The sequence below is a fragment of the Myotis lucifugus genome, unplaced genomic scaffold (assembly GCF_000147115.1).
Source record: "Myotis lucifugus unplaced genomic scaffold, Myoluc2.0 scaffold_302, whole genome shotgun sequence".
Classification (NCBI taxonomy): domain Eukaryota; kingdom Metazoa; phylum Chordata; class Mammalia; order Chiroptera; family Vespertilionidae; genus Myotis; species Myotis lucifugus.
This window is the reverse complement of record NW_005871350.1, coordinates 61,006-74,159: the sequence shown is the minus strand read 5'-3', so window position 1 is coordinate 74,159 and position 13,154 is coordinate 61,006. Positions and strand designations below refer to the sequence as shown.

General features: G+C 53.2%; 1 protein-coding gene across 2 annotated transcripts; it reads right to left on the bottom strand.

Annotated features, from left to right (window-relative positions):
* Nucleotides 1-4,386: 4,386 nt before the first annotated feature.
* SH3BP5L (SH3 binding domain protein 5 like) lies at nt 4,387-11,602 on the bottom strand. Of its 2 annotated transcripts, XM_023763831.1 has the most exons (6): nt 11,453-11,602; nt 11,188-11,316; nt 9,607-9,768; nt 8,001-8,174; nt 7,387-7,677; nt 4,387-5,047 (listed from the first exon to the last, which is right to left on the bottom strand). In XM_023763831.1, exons 3-6 carry the CDS (start codon nt 9,715-9,717, stop codon nt 4,961-4,963), a joined length of 663 nt encoding a protein of 220 aa, XP_023619599.1. In that variant the 5' UTR covers nt 9,718-9,768; nt 11,188-11,316; nt 11,453-11,602; the 3' UTR covers nt 4,387-4,960. The 2 variants fall into 2 exon arrangements, with proteins under 2 accessions (XP_023619599.1, XP_014321095.2); XM_014465609.2 differs by lacking the exon at nt 4,387-5,047 and having other exon boundaries at nt 5,865-7,677.
* Between the last annotated feature and the right edge of the window lie 1,552 nt (nt 11,603-13,154).

Here is a 13,154-nt window from a genome sequence, read left to right as displayed (position 1 = left end):
TTAGAGCCAGCTGGGGTTGGAGCATGTTTGAAACAAGGTTTATCAGTGATTTTCCTGATATCAGAGCCATAAACTTCTAGCTGGCAGAGGGTCACAAAATGCAGACAGCTCCAGGCCCACACCCTAGGACCTTGAGCTAGGTCAAGGTAAGGATTATAAATCTGACCTGGGCTCAGTGAGTGTCCAGGCACCTCAGAGCACCATCCTGCTACTGGCTGAATCACCTGGGCACACTCCTGCTTCATCTCTGAGGTCCCTCACTGCCGCTGAGCGCACCTATCTTCACCTCTCCTCCACTTTTGTACCAATTCTTCTAGTTGCACAGTATTTCCTCTCATCCCCTCCATTTACGCTTCCATACCAATTTGCTTGTCTTTCACATTTTCTCTGGATGTGCCTTTAATATATTCAATTTAATTCAGAAAAAAAGATAAACAAACAGCATATCCAAGGTGGCAAGTAAGCTAAATAGCTGGCTGCATTTAAAAAACAAAAAAGCAAAATCTTGAGTTTGTTTCTGTTGGTGCCATGAAGACATAGCTTCCCTCCAAGAGAGACCATTCTAAGGCCTTGTGACCTTTCTTGTTGGACAGGTTCCTTCCAACTGAGTCACCACAGTCCCTTCTGCTAAATACAACTGTTTGAGGGAGAAGGAAAGTTTTGTGATCAGAGGCTTCAGAAATCCTGTCCAAAGTGGAAGCAGAGTTGAGTAGAGGTCAGCTGAAAGCCAAATAGGAGAGCAGGGCTGCACACTCCCGCCCAGGCACAGGGGCAGCGGGGCTCCTGGCCTCTCCAAGGGGAGTGGGAGACTGAAACCACAGCAGCAGCACTGAAGTTAGAAAAGCGGAGGGGATGTAAAGCGAGGGGCTCATCGTCCCCTGAACAGTGGCAGCTTCTGAGAGCCCACCCAGTTCCAGGAGCCCCCGCCAGGAAGCCCCCATGCCAGCAGCTTCCACTATCCCTCCACTCTTCCCCCATCCCCACAACGCTGTAAGTTCCTGCCTCACCTCTGGAGAAGGGCAGGCCCCAACATGGCTGACATGCCCTTCTGCTGCGTGTGGAGTGGAGAGGACCCTAAGGAGAGAGGAATGGGGACAGGGTGGCTGAGGGCATGTGTGATGAAGAAGCAGCTGAGGAAAAAGGAGTTTGTCTTCTTTTGCCAAACTCTGCCACTCTGGCCTCCATTCCATCCTAGATACAAATGTTCCTCTGACCTAAATGGGGAAAAAACTCATTTTGACTCCCCTTCTCCAACTGTGTTGAACAAGTCAGCTGGTTTATCCCAGGTGTGGTAAACGCCTGCCTGCCACAAGGAAGGAGAGGCCACCCAAGCACTCCGCCCTCCCCGGAACTGCAGGGTCCTGATGCAGTGGACAGTCATCAGCTCACACCCAAAGCAGCTGTCCACTGCCTCTGGCTGGGTCCCAATCAACCCTGGACTTGGGAGTTCTCATGCTCTGTTCCCAAGACCTCTCTGCAAACGCATCCACCTGCTCACATCGCCCACTAAATGCCTCACAGGCCCAAACTCTCCACCGGCCATGTCACTTTAGTTCTTTAAAGAACCTGAGAGGTCATCTGCCCGGTGCGGTGCACTTCTTGCAGACTGGGACACTAAGGCCCAGGGGAGCTAGCGGGTCATTCATGTGCACACAGCCCCTCATGGCATAGGCAGGCCAATGACAGCCCTCTGGACAGTGTGGTCAGTGCTGTTCACTCCTGGGTTACATCTGCCCCCTTTCACACTCAAGTGTACCAGTTTAGACCATACATGGCTTATGGTCACTCTATCATGTCTATTGTAGTATGTTAAGTGTTGAGCAAGATAAAGTCAAATGAGCTTTGGGGAACTTGGAGAGGGTGGGGGGATTGATTCAGAGCTGACTGGAGAGCTGGGAACCAGAAAGGCTTTTCTTTGATGACAAGAAACCTGAGCTGGGTCTCAAATCCAGGCAAAGTCTAACAGGTTAAGCAGGGGGGAAACATGTCAAGAGTAATACAAGTATCAGCATGTTAGTGGGCAGATCTTGATGGACAGTGCCATGTGCCAGACCCTGAGAACATAAGATGGGTGAGACACAGCCCTGCCTGGAGGGGCTCAGGACAGATTTCAGAAGAGTGAGGCCTAGGGTCAGGAAGACTTGGAGGCGGGGGCCCTCCTGCCAGCACCTGTCCAGCTTGCACCCAGTGGCTGGGTCAGAGCTTCAAAGTAATGAGTGCCCCACTCACAGCGTCCCACTCTTTCCTCATCTCCCCGATCCCTCCTTGACTGCAGCCCTCTCTAGTCATCTATGTTTACTGCCCTGCATCACCTGCTACCAGCACGAACCTGTGTTCCTCACCTGGGCGCCCCACCCACTTTATGGTGTTTCTAACAAGCCCTACCAGTGTTTGTACTCAGAAAGATCCTGGCAAATATTGCTTAATAAACTGAACACATTCAGCCCTGAGGGTGTATTCAGTGGTTAGAGCATCAGCCCCCGCACCAAAGGGTCACAGGTTCAATTCCCAGTCAAGGGAAGGTACCTGGGTTGCAGGTCCAATCCCTAGCCCCAGTTGGGGTGCACGCAGGAGGCAACCAATAAATGTGTCTCGCTCACATCAATGTTTCTATGCCTGTCTCTCTCTCCTGCCCCTCCCTCCCTCTCTCCCTCCCTCCCACTCTCTCTAAAAATCAATGGAAAAAATATCCTCCGGTGAGGATTAACAAAAAAAAACCAAAAAACAAAAAAAACCCCGCACACATCCATTTGCCAGCCAGTGGATTGTCCCAGGTTCCATCAGTCCCAGGAGGGCCCAGGGTACAGTCCTGGGGCTCAGGAATGGTGGGGTTGGGGAGGAGGGGTGGAGAGAAATGATTGCCCAGGAATGGAATGTGGAGGGAAGTTAAGAAATGAACAGGGACAGGGCCTTAGGGTGGAAAAAGAGGACAGGGCACAACAGGCACAGAATATCTGGTCCCAAATGACAAGCCACCCCACACACCTGGGCCAGCTCACTCTCACACCGCATGGAACACAGACGCGGGAATGCAGGAGGCCTGAGGAGCGGGGACAGATGGGACTCATGGTGTGCCCCCCACACTGGCCCAGCGCCTGCCCACCAGGTGCCCAGGTGCCCACCAAAATTCCCGAATGGAATCTCACAGGACAGACGTGAACATATGCTTCTGCTGCCCCCTGCTGACAGCGCAGGGTGTGACATCCTGGGAGCCCATCCCTCTCCTCACACCTTGAGGGAGACCAAGCCTTAGGTGGGGACTTTATAAAGAGCCTCCTTGTCCAGCACACGATGGGACCAGGCCCCCCTGCGCAGGTTCACTGTTGAACGGAGTGACTGGCATCCACGGATCTGCACCAGGCTAATCCACCTGGACCTTCTTCTTGTACAATTGCTAACACCTAAGAACAGAGACATTGGAGAACCACCCCACCGCCCCCAATGGACGTGGATGTAGAACCCAAGCCCTAACCAAGTAATCTGGTGCACATCAGACTGGGGGCGTGTGGGAAGCAAAAAAAGCACGGCCACTGAGCACCCATTAGGCACCAGGTGGGCGCTGGGCGCTGGGAGACTGAGGCCCAGCTGCTCACTCGAGGACATGGTTCAGCAGCACTGCTACCACTCAGTTTCGTGTGACAGGTGCAGGAATGGGAGGGACGAGGCCCCACATTCCCCACAACCTGGCCATCTCTTGCTCAGAACAAAATTTTTAACAACAAAATTCCCTTTGACCATGCTGATACTTCATACAACTTCGTAAGAGGTGACTACACCCACTGCCTCTACTGTCACTTCTGATTCCTGTGAGTTTGGACTCTAAGAATCCAACTGCCACCCTGGACTCAGTTGGTTGGAGGATCGTCCCTTAAACCAAAAGGTTGCAGGTTCAATTCCTGGTCAGAGCACATACCTAGGTTGCAGGTTCAATCTCTGGTCAGAGCACATACAGGAGGCAATCAATTTATGTTTCTCTCTCACTTCCAAGGTTTCTTTCTCTCTCAAATCAATAAAAAATACAGCCTGTGTGAGGATTAAAAAAAAAAAATCCAACTTCCTCCATTTTCTTCTATGAAGCTGGAGCAGACGGGGTACTTCCACTCTACCTGTTCGTCTCATCTGGAAAAAGGCAGCTGTGGTGCTACCCCCCATTGTGGGAGTAAAATGGGTCAATGCATATGCCTGGCACAGGACATGCCCTGGGTGGTGCTGGCCATGGTTGTTGGAATCAGGCTGGGATGCTTTCACTGTGGCCATTTTATTCCATTAGAGCTGCGGTTCTCAACCTTCCTAATGCCGCAACCCTTTAATACAGTTCCGCATGTTGTGGTGACCCCCAACCATAAAATTATTTTCGTTGCTACTTCATAACTGTAATTTTGCTACTGTTATGAATTGTAATGTAAATATCTGATATGCAGGATGTATTTTCGAACGACCCCTGTGAAAGGGTCGTTTGACCCCCCAAAGGGGTCGCGACCCACAGGTTGAGAACCACTGCATTAGAGGAAGCATCAGCTCTAACCCTCCTGGTCTCTCCTCACTCCTACCTTATGTAACAGGTGATTTTGCAAGGAACTGGGGGGGCACAGCTAGCCCTTTCCTGGGTTCCTTCACACCAGGAGACTTATAGGTCCACACTGCCAGGGCTGGGGAGGGAAGGATGACCTGGGTGTCATCTCAGAAAGCTCACTTGCCCAAGGACATAGGCCATGCACTCGCAGCAGCTTTCCTAGTGACAAAGGAAATAGTTTGGCACCCATCTGCCTCATCATACTTTCCTTATGTCTCAATAAAAACGGGCCAGGTCAGAAAAGGCAGTCTCCCACTGGACAGTACCTGTCAAAGGGCACTAGTACATTTCTGTACACAGTGGCTCCGGATGTCCAATCTGAGGTCACCAGTCACTGCTCTGCCCTCCTGTCCCTCCAACTCCTGGCCTTTGCCCGGCCCCTTGAGTTTAGACCTCATTTCTCACCAGCTTTGCAGGGTTTCCGACCCTCCCAGCAGAACCGTCTTCATCCCTTTGACTGACCGCACTCTTCACCTGGATGTGAACACAGGTGCACCCCTGCTTAGGCTCAGTCCACAGCCTTTGTGTGTATCACGCTCCTGAAATTCTCAGCCCTTCTCCACCCGATGCCACCAGATGTTTCACAGGCTAGGGCCGTGGTCGGCAAACTGCGGCTCGTGAGCCACATGCGGCTCTTTGGCCCCTTGAGTGTGGCTCTTCCTAAGCCTTAGGAGTACCCTAATTAAGTTAATAACAATGTACCTACCGATATAGTTTAAGTTTAAAAAATTTGGCTCTCAAAAGAAATTTCAATCGTTGTACTGTTGATATTTGGCCCTGTTGACTAATGAGTTTGCCGACAACTGGGCTAGGGTATACAGGAGGGCCTGGCCCACAAGTCAAACCTTGATTTGGGAGTCTCCTCTGTGTTAAACTTTTAATTTCAGGTAGACCACAAATAACTAAGTTATGACCTAAACATTGGGGCAAAAAGCACTCATATCTGAAACCCAAGTCTAATTGGGCAACCTGCATATTTGCTAAATCCTGCAACCCTTTCTTCATGCTCACTCCAATGAGTGGCACTCGTAGGGACCACCCCAAAGCAGCTGGCAAGTCACTCCACCCTACAAACCTGGCTCCACCAGCAGGTGGGATGGGGAATCGCCCCTGTGCACTTACCCCAGCCATGTTGCTATAAGCCTTCCCTCCTCTCTTGGCCTGGTTAAATCTCAGATCCAACTCTTCTTCACCTCCCAGGGGCCTTCCCTGACCATCCCATCGAAAGAGGCCCCCATCATCCTGCTCAACACCACCCCCCCTTCTCCCTTCCATACAGGGGTAGTAAACATTACTGTTACATAAACTATTTTATTTAAATAAAATCAGGGCAGATCCTTTCCCCCCATACACCAGCACATGCACACACACATGGGCACATCTTCCCTTTCTTCCCTTCACCCACGGCCACCTCAAACCCACAGGTCCTCATTGTGACCATCCTACCTCAACCCTAGAACAGGGACACACCGTCCATGTGAGGGCCCCACTGCTCCCAGTCAATGGCAGCAGCACACAGGCCTAGGTACAGCCCTACTACCCAGTCTAGCTCTCAGCCCTCCCAGGGTGGGACAGAAGGACCAGTCCTCCCAAGGCACCCCAACCTGGTGAGACTTCCCCACCTTCCCCCGCCACACGCACACACAGCCTGGCAGCACCACTAAACACCTAAAGCTGCTCCCTGTGGAGGGTGAGTCCCCTCCCCACATCAAGGGCAGCCACACTTTAGCATTCCCCAAGGGACCCTGGAGTAGGTATGGTATTGTTGGGGAAAGAGCACCGAATTCCCCAACTCCATCCTGCAGGAATAGGCTGAGATTCAGCTCAAAATCCTCTAAAAAGTAAACCTCACTCGGCAACAGGGATGGCAAGGGCCTCAGCATCAGGACCTCATAACATCTCTACTCCCAACATGGACCCCGTTAGAGACCCACTAGCACCTTGGCAATGTGAAGGGCCCAGCTCTTCTGGGGAAAACACCATGTACATGGGAGCCTGTGCGGAGTTGGGAATGTCCCCTATGCTGACAGCAGGGTCGGGTTTCACCTTTCCTGACACCAGCACCCTCAAGTCCTGCTCTGGGACACCCAGAGCAAAGTGGCTTAGGTGATGAGGAGGGAGTGCTGAAGGGACAGGGATGTGTCTTCCACAGGTACACAGCCCCACAGTGCATGTTACAGGTTACCCACAGGCAGGGTGGAACAGAGCATGGGGCCAGGCTGCCAGGAGGGCTCCTTCACATCCCTCTGGCCCCTCATGAGAAGGGGAGATGGGAGGAACACCTGTCCACTCACTCAGGCTTGGGGGCCCGAGATGCTAGATTCAGGTCCACATCCACCTTCTGTGATGGGCTTCCCTGTGCTTCCTAGACCAAGTTCCCTGAGGGAAAAGCCAGGCAGAAGGAAAGAAGTTAGAAAGAGACCAGCAAAGGGAATGGACAGACCGTGAGAGCCGGAGGTAAGCCTTCTGAGGGAGTAAGGCAGAGAGCTGTCACCTGTAACACTGGGGAGGTGGGGGGGGGATGACAAATGACAGAATCAGACACAGCCAACCCGACCTCTCCAGGGGAAGCAAGGACCCCAGGAAGAAGCTGGGAGCCCGTCCTGAGTGGGCTAGCAGGGTAAGGGCCACACCAGACCCCTAAGCACAGGCTACAGACTGATGCTGCGCTGGTGGCGGCCCCCACGGCCCCCGCTCCAGGTGCCCAGCTCCTGGCCGTCTAGACTGGCATGGTCCGAGAGACCCCGCAGGTGTTCCACGGAGTCACACTTTTGCAGGTCTGAGGCCACTGTGCGCAGGCTCAGCAGGCTTACCGTGTCTGCATCAGGGGCAGGACCAAGCCCCAGGCTGCAGCCCTCTTCTGGGGCCTCACCCTCGGCCCCCTCAATGATCCCACTGTCTCCGTCCTCCTCCTCCTCCTCCTGGGGCCTGGCCTCAGCGCCCACAGGGGAAGAGCGCCGAGGGCCAGGCGGGTGAGGGGGCAGGCCCCTGCGACGCGCGTGAATCTGCTCACTGATCTGCTCCAGGTTGCGCAGGGCCACTGAGTAGCGAGTCTTGGCCTGAGCAACCTGCTGCTCCAGCTCTGTCACCTTGGCCTTGTGCTCCTGAGGGAGGGAGGGACAGAATGGCATAACCCAGTTGGCAACTCTCCACAGCTGGGAGCTCCCAGTCCCCTTAGGTCCCACTGGGCAGCGCCACTCTGCCCCAAACCCACCGGATCCTCCTCCTCTCCTGATTCTCATTTTTTCTTGTTTATCTCTCTACAACTCCAATCCCTGCCAGCACCCACCCCCAACTCCACCTCCCACTTCCTTGAGGTCATTCTGATCACAGGCGCCACCCCGTCCCACCTAGTTGATCACACACTGTCTCCCTGCTCTCACTTGCCATGGCCGCCCTCTCCCACCTGTCCCCTCCCCATAGCTACCTCCAGGATCTGGCTGAACTGGGCCTTGAGCTCAAAGTAGGGGCGGCTCTTGCCAATGGCCCGCCGGAGGGTCTTCTGCAGGGCCTGCACCCGAGCTTCAGCCTGCTGGCACAGCCGCGTTACCCGTTGGTGCTCCCGCTCACCATGAAGCCGTTCCTCCTCTGCCTCGTTCACCTGGCCCACATAGCATAGATGACAGATTTCACTAAGCTGGGGGACATGCTCCTACCCCTGCCATTCACCCCAGGCTGCCACTCCAAATGTTACCCTGGGGGAAACCCCACTGTCTGAAGAGCCTGGAGAGAGCATGGATTTCCTGAGACACAAAGGAGAACAGTGGGTCCTTGCACCTGCCTATTGTTGCCTGCACCACCGCCACTCGGGTTTGCTGCTGCTGGGAGGGTGCCAGGGCCCTATGGACAACTTGTGAGCCTGTCAGGAGGTCTGTCTGGGCACATCTTCTACCGTCATCATCCTCAGGGAGCCCTCAGTGCTGGGGGTGGGAGCTGGGGGGACCAGAGGAGCCCCAGTGGGGGCAGCCAAGCTCTGCACTGGGTTCTCTACATTTTCACGCCCCACAGGGAGTAGGCAAAGTCTCCTGCCAGCTTGTGCACCAAGACCAGGGGCCAACTTTGCCACACACTGGGCAGATGCACACTGGAGCCTGTCACGCCCTGCCACTCACAGCTCAACAAGCCCTCCGCAGTGCCACACTCTCCTGTAGGAGCTCCTGCTGTGCAAGGCGGTGGCCTGGACTGAGGAATCCTCAATGGACCTGAGGCATGACCACCTCTCAGGAGCTCACACTTGCTGCTCTAGACTACATGTCTGTGTCCCCCCCCAAAGTTCACATGCTGAAATCCTAACCACTACGGTGAAGGTTTGGGAGGAGCCCTCTGAGGTGAGTAGGTCATGGGTGGGATTAGTGCCCTTACAAAAGGGCTCTGGAGAGCTCCCTCGCCCCTTCCGCCATGTGAGGACAGTGAAAAGAGGGCAGACTAGGAACCTGGAAGGGGGCTTTCCCCAAACACCAAATCTGCCTGTGCCTTGATGCTGGACTTCCCAAACTCCAGAGCTGGGAGAAACATTTGTTGTTCAGGCCCCGGTGTATGTTCTTTGTTACAGTAGCCTGAATGGACTGAGACACTGCTCTTTACACGGTGAAGGTGGCTGATGCCAGGGAACCTCCCGATCCTCAGTCCCCTTCAAGTAGCTTGAAAATGATACACAAATTCCATTTTAAATATCAAAGTACAGTGGCAGAGCTTAAAAGCAAGGAAGAGAGAATATTCTGAAAGCAGAAGGGGTCATAGCTAAACATAACAAAATGTGGTGTTAAATCGAGAGCATCCAGCAGGATGAACTGTTTGGGTTAGTGCCTAACCTGGAGGCAAAGAGCCAAACAATTTGCGTCCAGAGGAGATGTATATAAAAAACACTGGAGGCCAAACAGGGCAGGGCAAGAAACAGGTTTGCCTGAAACAGTTACAACTGAGGGAAGGCTGGAGTGGAAAAAAGAAAGGAGTGAGGAGGGTGATGGGATAAAGAGACAGCAAAGAAAGCAAGGGAACCAAGGGAGGGGACCTGCCGGAACCGCCTGGCTCACCTTGCAGGTGGCGTGGTTGAGCATCTCCTGCCATGTAGGGTCCAGCCGGTTCTTGTCAGCCATGACACCCTGCTCGGCCACAAACACCATCTCCCGGGCGGCGTTGTGCATGCTCACAGCCCGCTCGTATCGTAAGGCTGCCTTCTGCGTCTCCTGCTGGGCCTGGGGGGAGAAGGCCATCAGAACAGGGAGTCCTCAGGGACTCCCAGTCCACTGTGGAGACATATCCTAGGTGAGGACAAGAGGAGGACAGCCCATTGCAATGCCTCACTTCTCACACTGCGCTGACCAAGAAAGCAACATTCTACAAAGAGTATTTTGTAAGGTTATGGCCTGAGATAAGATGGGAAAGCGTGATGCTGCCAGTGGAGGGTGAGTTGAGACCGACCCAGCAGTTTCAGAGCCGGCTGGCCTTCTGCCCTACAGAGAACAAAGAGAATTCCACCTCTTGGTAGTTGCAAGGGAGTTAGCGACGTGGATCAAGTCTCAAAGAAAGAAAGCACACCCAAGACCATCACATCAACTCCAGTCCAGTAGGGAAGGTGAAGGAAACAATCTGACAATTGCTCAGAGAGTCATCACAGCCATGCTGACCAAACAGAACACTGGAAACAAACCTAAGTTTTCAGTTCCAGGGAACTGTTAAGTAAATATAGTATGTCTCATATAAGGAAATATTCGGCAGCCCTTAAAAATGATGGCATGGATGTATATTTATTGACATGGAACTATGTCATAAGTAAAATAAAGGGATAAAAACAGCACGTACTGTATAATACGTTTGGCACAATGTATACAAAAAATGTAATGGGTTATCTGTACCGTATTGACCACGCTTTTTATTGCCGATATTTTATGATGTTTTGACATCCCGGGATCCTTACTGGCCCTCCCAAAGCCAGTTAATTTCTGAGATAAAACTCCCTGTGAGCACACCTTCCACATGCAAACCAGCCAATCCAACACCCACCACCTCCTCTTCCACACCAGCCAATATCGCCTCTGCCCTGTTACCCAGGACCACGTACCAGACAACTAGGTCCCACCACAGAGCACAGAGCCCTCCCCTATTCTCAAACCATCCTGCCGCCCTAAGTTTAGCCAGAGCTGCCTACCTTGCCTCACCCATTCCTCACCACAAAAAACAGTAGAAAGGCCATGGGCCAAGTTTTCTTCTCCTGCCTTCAGCCTCCTGATCAACCCAGGTGCTTCTCCACGTAACCCTGCATGGCATGCCCCACCTCCTGGGAACTGCCATTGTCTCTGCCACCTCACCCCATACTTGACCAAAACAAATCAAGTGTGCATGGTAGGATTTAGGCCAATTTTTGTTTTATCTTTTTCTTGTTTTACTGTTACAAGTATAGTTTTCTAATAGTGAACCCACATTATTTGTGTAAAGAAAAGGGAGGAAGAAGGGTAAAAAAGTGGAGGGTAAATAAAAAAGAGAGACATGAACCAAAAGGAAGAGAAGAGAAAAGCAAAGAGGAAAGGTGATCTGTCTCCCCCTCCATATAGAGGAAGAATCCTGGGCCAGGATCGGTGCACGGCCCTCTCAGATCGAGGGTCAGGGGGCTGTACCTCCTTAGCCAGCCGCCGAGCCTCATAGTAGGGCCGGGCCTTCTCGATGCAGCTCCCCAACTGGGAGCCCTGAGTGTTAAGCTTCCTTGCTGACTCCTGCAGGATCCTCCGGTAGGTGGTTCTGGCCTCCTGGCAAAGGGACAGATATGTGGGCAGACGAATAATTGTGTGTGGGTACCAGTCCCTCTTGTTTCCTGTGTCGCCCCTTCCCCTGCCACTGTGCTAAATAGGGGACACATGGAGACACCCGGGGCGGAACACTCACGTCCAACTGTAGCTCCACCTGGTTGATCTCCTCGCTGGCCTGGTTCAGGTGCTCCAGCTCCTCCTGCCGCAGAAAGGGGCAGAGTTAGAGCCGGGGAAGAAGGCGCCTCCGTGGGCTGGGTGGGCAGGGTGGGCAGGGAGCGCATGCAGAAACAAAAGCCCACCAAACCAGGGGAGGGAAGGACAGGGAGGCACTGCTCCTCCTTGTCAGAGACCTAATCCACAGTCCATTATCTCACAACTTACCTGTGTCAGGGAGGAAAGCCCCCACGTTAAAGGTCAGGAGATCAAGGCTTGGAGATGAACACTCATGCACACAGGGAAGTGGCAGCAGCCTGGGCGCTCTCCCTCAGACCGTACCAGCTCCTCCTCAAACCCCAGCCAGGAGTTCTCCTCCTCCCTGAGCCACTCGCTCAGCACGTTTACTGCACACTTACCCCAGCTTAGCACATGGGACCCAAGAATTCAGGACTCGGAAAGGTGGCAGCTTATGGCCCAGCAAGTAAGCAACAGACCCTCACGGTGTGAGGAGTCACGGGAGGGGCGGGGGCAGCAGCATCACCTACCTGGGCAGCAAAGGCTGGGGCAGGATGCTCTGAACACCTGTCCCCAGACTGGGCCTTGACTGATGCACAGAAAGTACCAGTGACAGGCAGGTGCCCAGGAGGCAACGCTCAGATGAGAAGCCAGTGAGGTCAGGGCAGAGGGGAGGCCAGGGCACAAAGTCTGGCACTCCCTGGCTGTGGCTTGGGAAGGCCTATCTGAGCAATGTGAGAAAGGAGTGGAGAGCCGGGCAGACAATGGTGGAGGCAGTCTGCAGTATCCGGCTGAGGAGGACAGCACAGGTCCAGGGAAATGCAGGCTGCAGAATTGTGAGGGCCTGATGGACAAATGAGGCCAGAGTAGGGAAGAGCACATGGTTCAACAGGCCACGAGCCAGACTGGGCGTAGAGTGACAGTGACCCCAAGTCCCCACACAGTAGATCCCGTGGGAGAAAGGAAGAGCCTCAGGGAGAAGTCACCAGACACACTGGCTTGAGCGCCTCACTGGACCCAGGACCACCTGGGAGAGAGAGCAGGGAGGAGCGCTGGACTCAAGTTTCCACTCCTGCCCTTTCTCGGTCAAGTTCCTGGAGCCCAACAAGTGAAGGACACTCCTGAGGAGGAGCAGTGCCCCAGAAGGCGCCTGGTGCTCAGCTAAGGGACTCCCTCCAGGAGCCCTGCAGCAGCCAGTTGGACTCACAGAGATGGCCTACACTTGGCCGGAGGCACACTGCCACTGCCACCCTGCACTCGCCTCACTCAGCCCTTTCAACAGTCCCGTGTACGATCCCCCTTAGTCCTTCTATCTCTGTACACCTCCTCAAGCCCTGAGATTTGAGTTTGCAAGTAAGAATCCAGGAAGCCAAGTTACATGTCCTAATTACAGTAAAGGAACACAAAGGAAGACACAACAGAACCAAGAACAAAGATATTATAGCACGCTTCCCCTGCCTCCAAAAGGGCCTCAAACTTGACTCTGGACTGAACAAAGCTGTCCAACAGAAATACAATGTGTGTCTCACTTTCTAGTAGCCACATTTTTAAAAAAGCAAAACTGAACAGATGAAATTGTAACTTTTCATTTAACCCTACATCCTGAGAAATTGTAATTTCAATTATGTTACCAGCACAAAGTATTTACAACACTCCTATACTTTTTT

What these genes read in the sequence shown, in the direction of transcription:
- SH3BP5L (XM_014465609.2), bottom strand. Translation starts at nt 9,717, where the DNA reads ATGCACAACGCCGCCCGGGAGATGGTGTTTGTGGCCGAGCAGGGTGTC. An exon ending in TCAACCACGCCACCTGCAAG is followed by an intron (nt 8,175 to 9,606) that starts GTGAGCCAGGCG and finishes TATGTGGGCCAG; the next exon opens with GTGAACGAGGCAGAGGAGGA. An exon ending in AGTTCAGCCAGATCCTGGAG is followed by an intron (nt 7,678 to 8,000) that starts GTAGCTATGGGG and finishes TCCCTCCCTCAG; the next exon opens with GAGCACAAGGCCAAGGTGAC.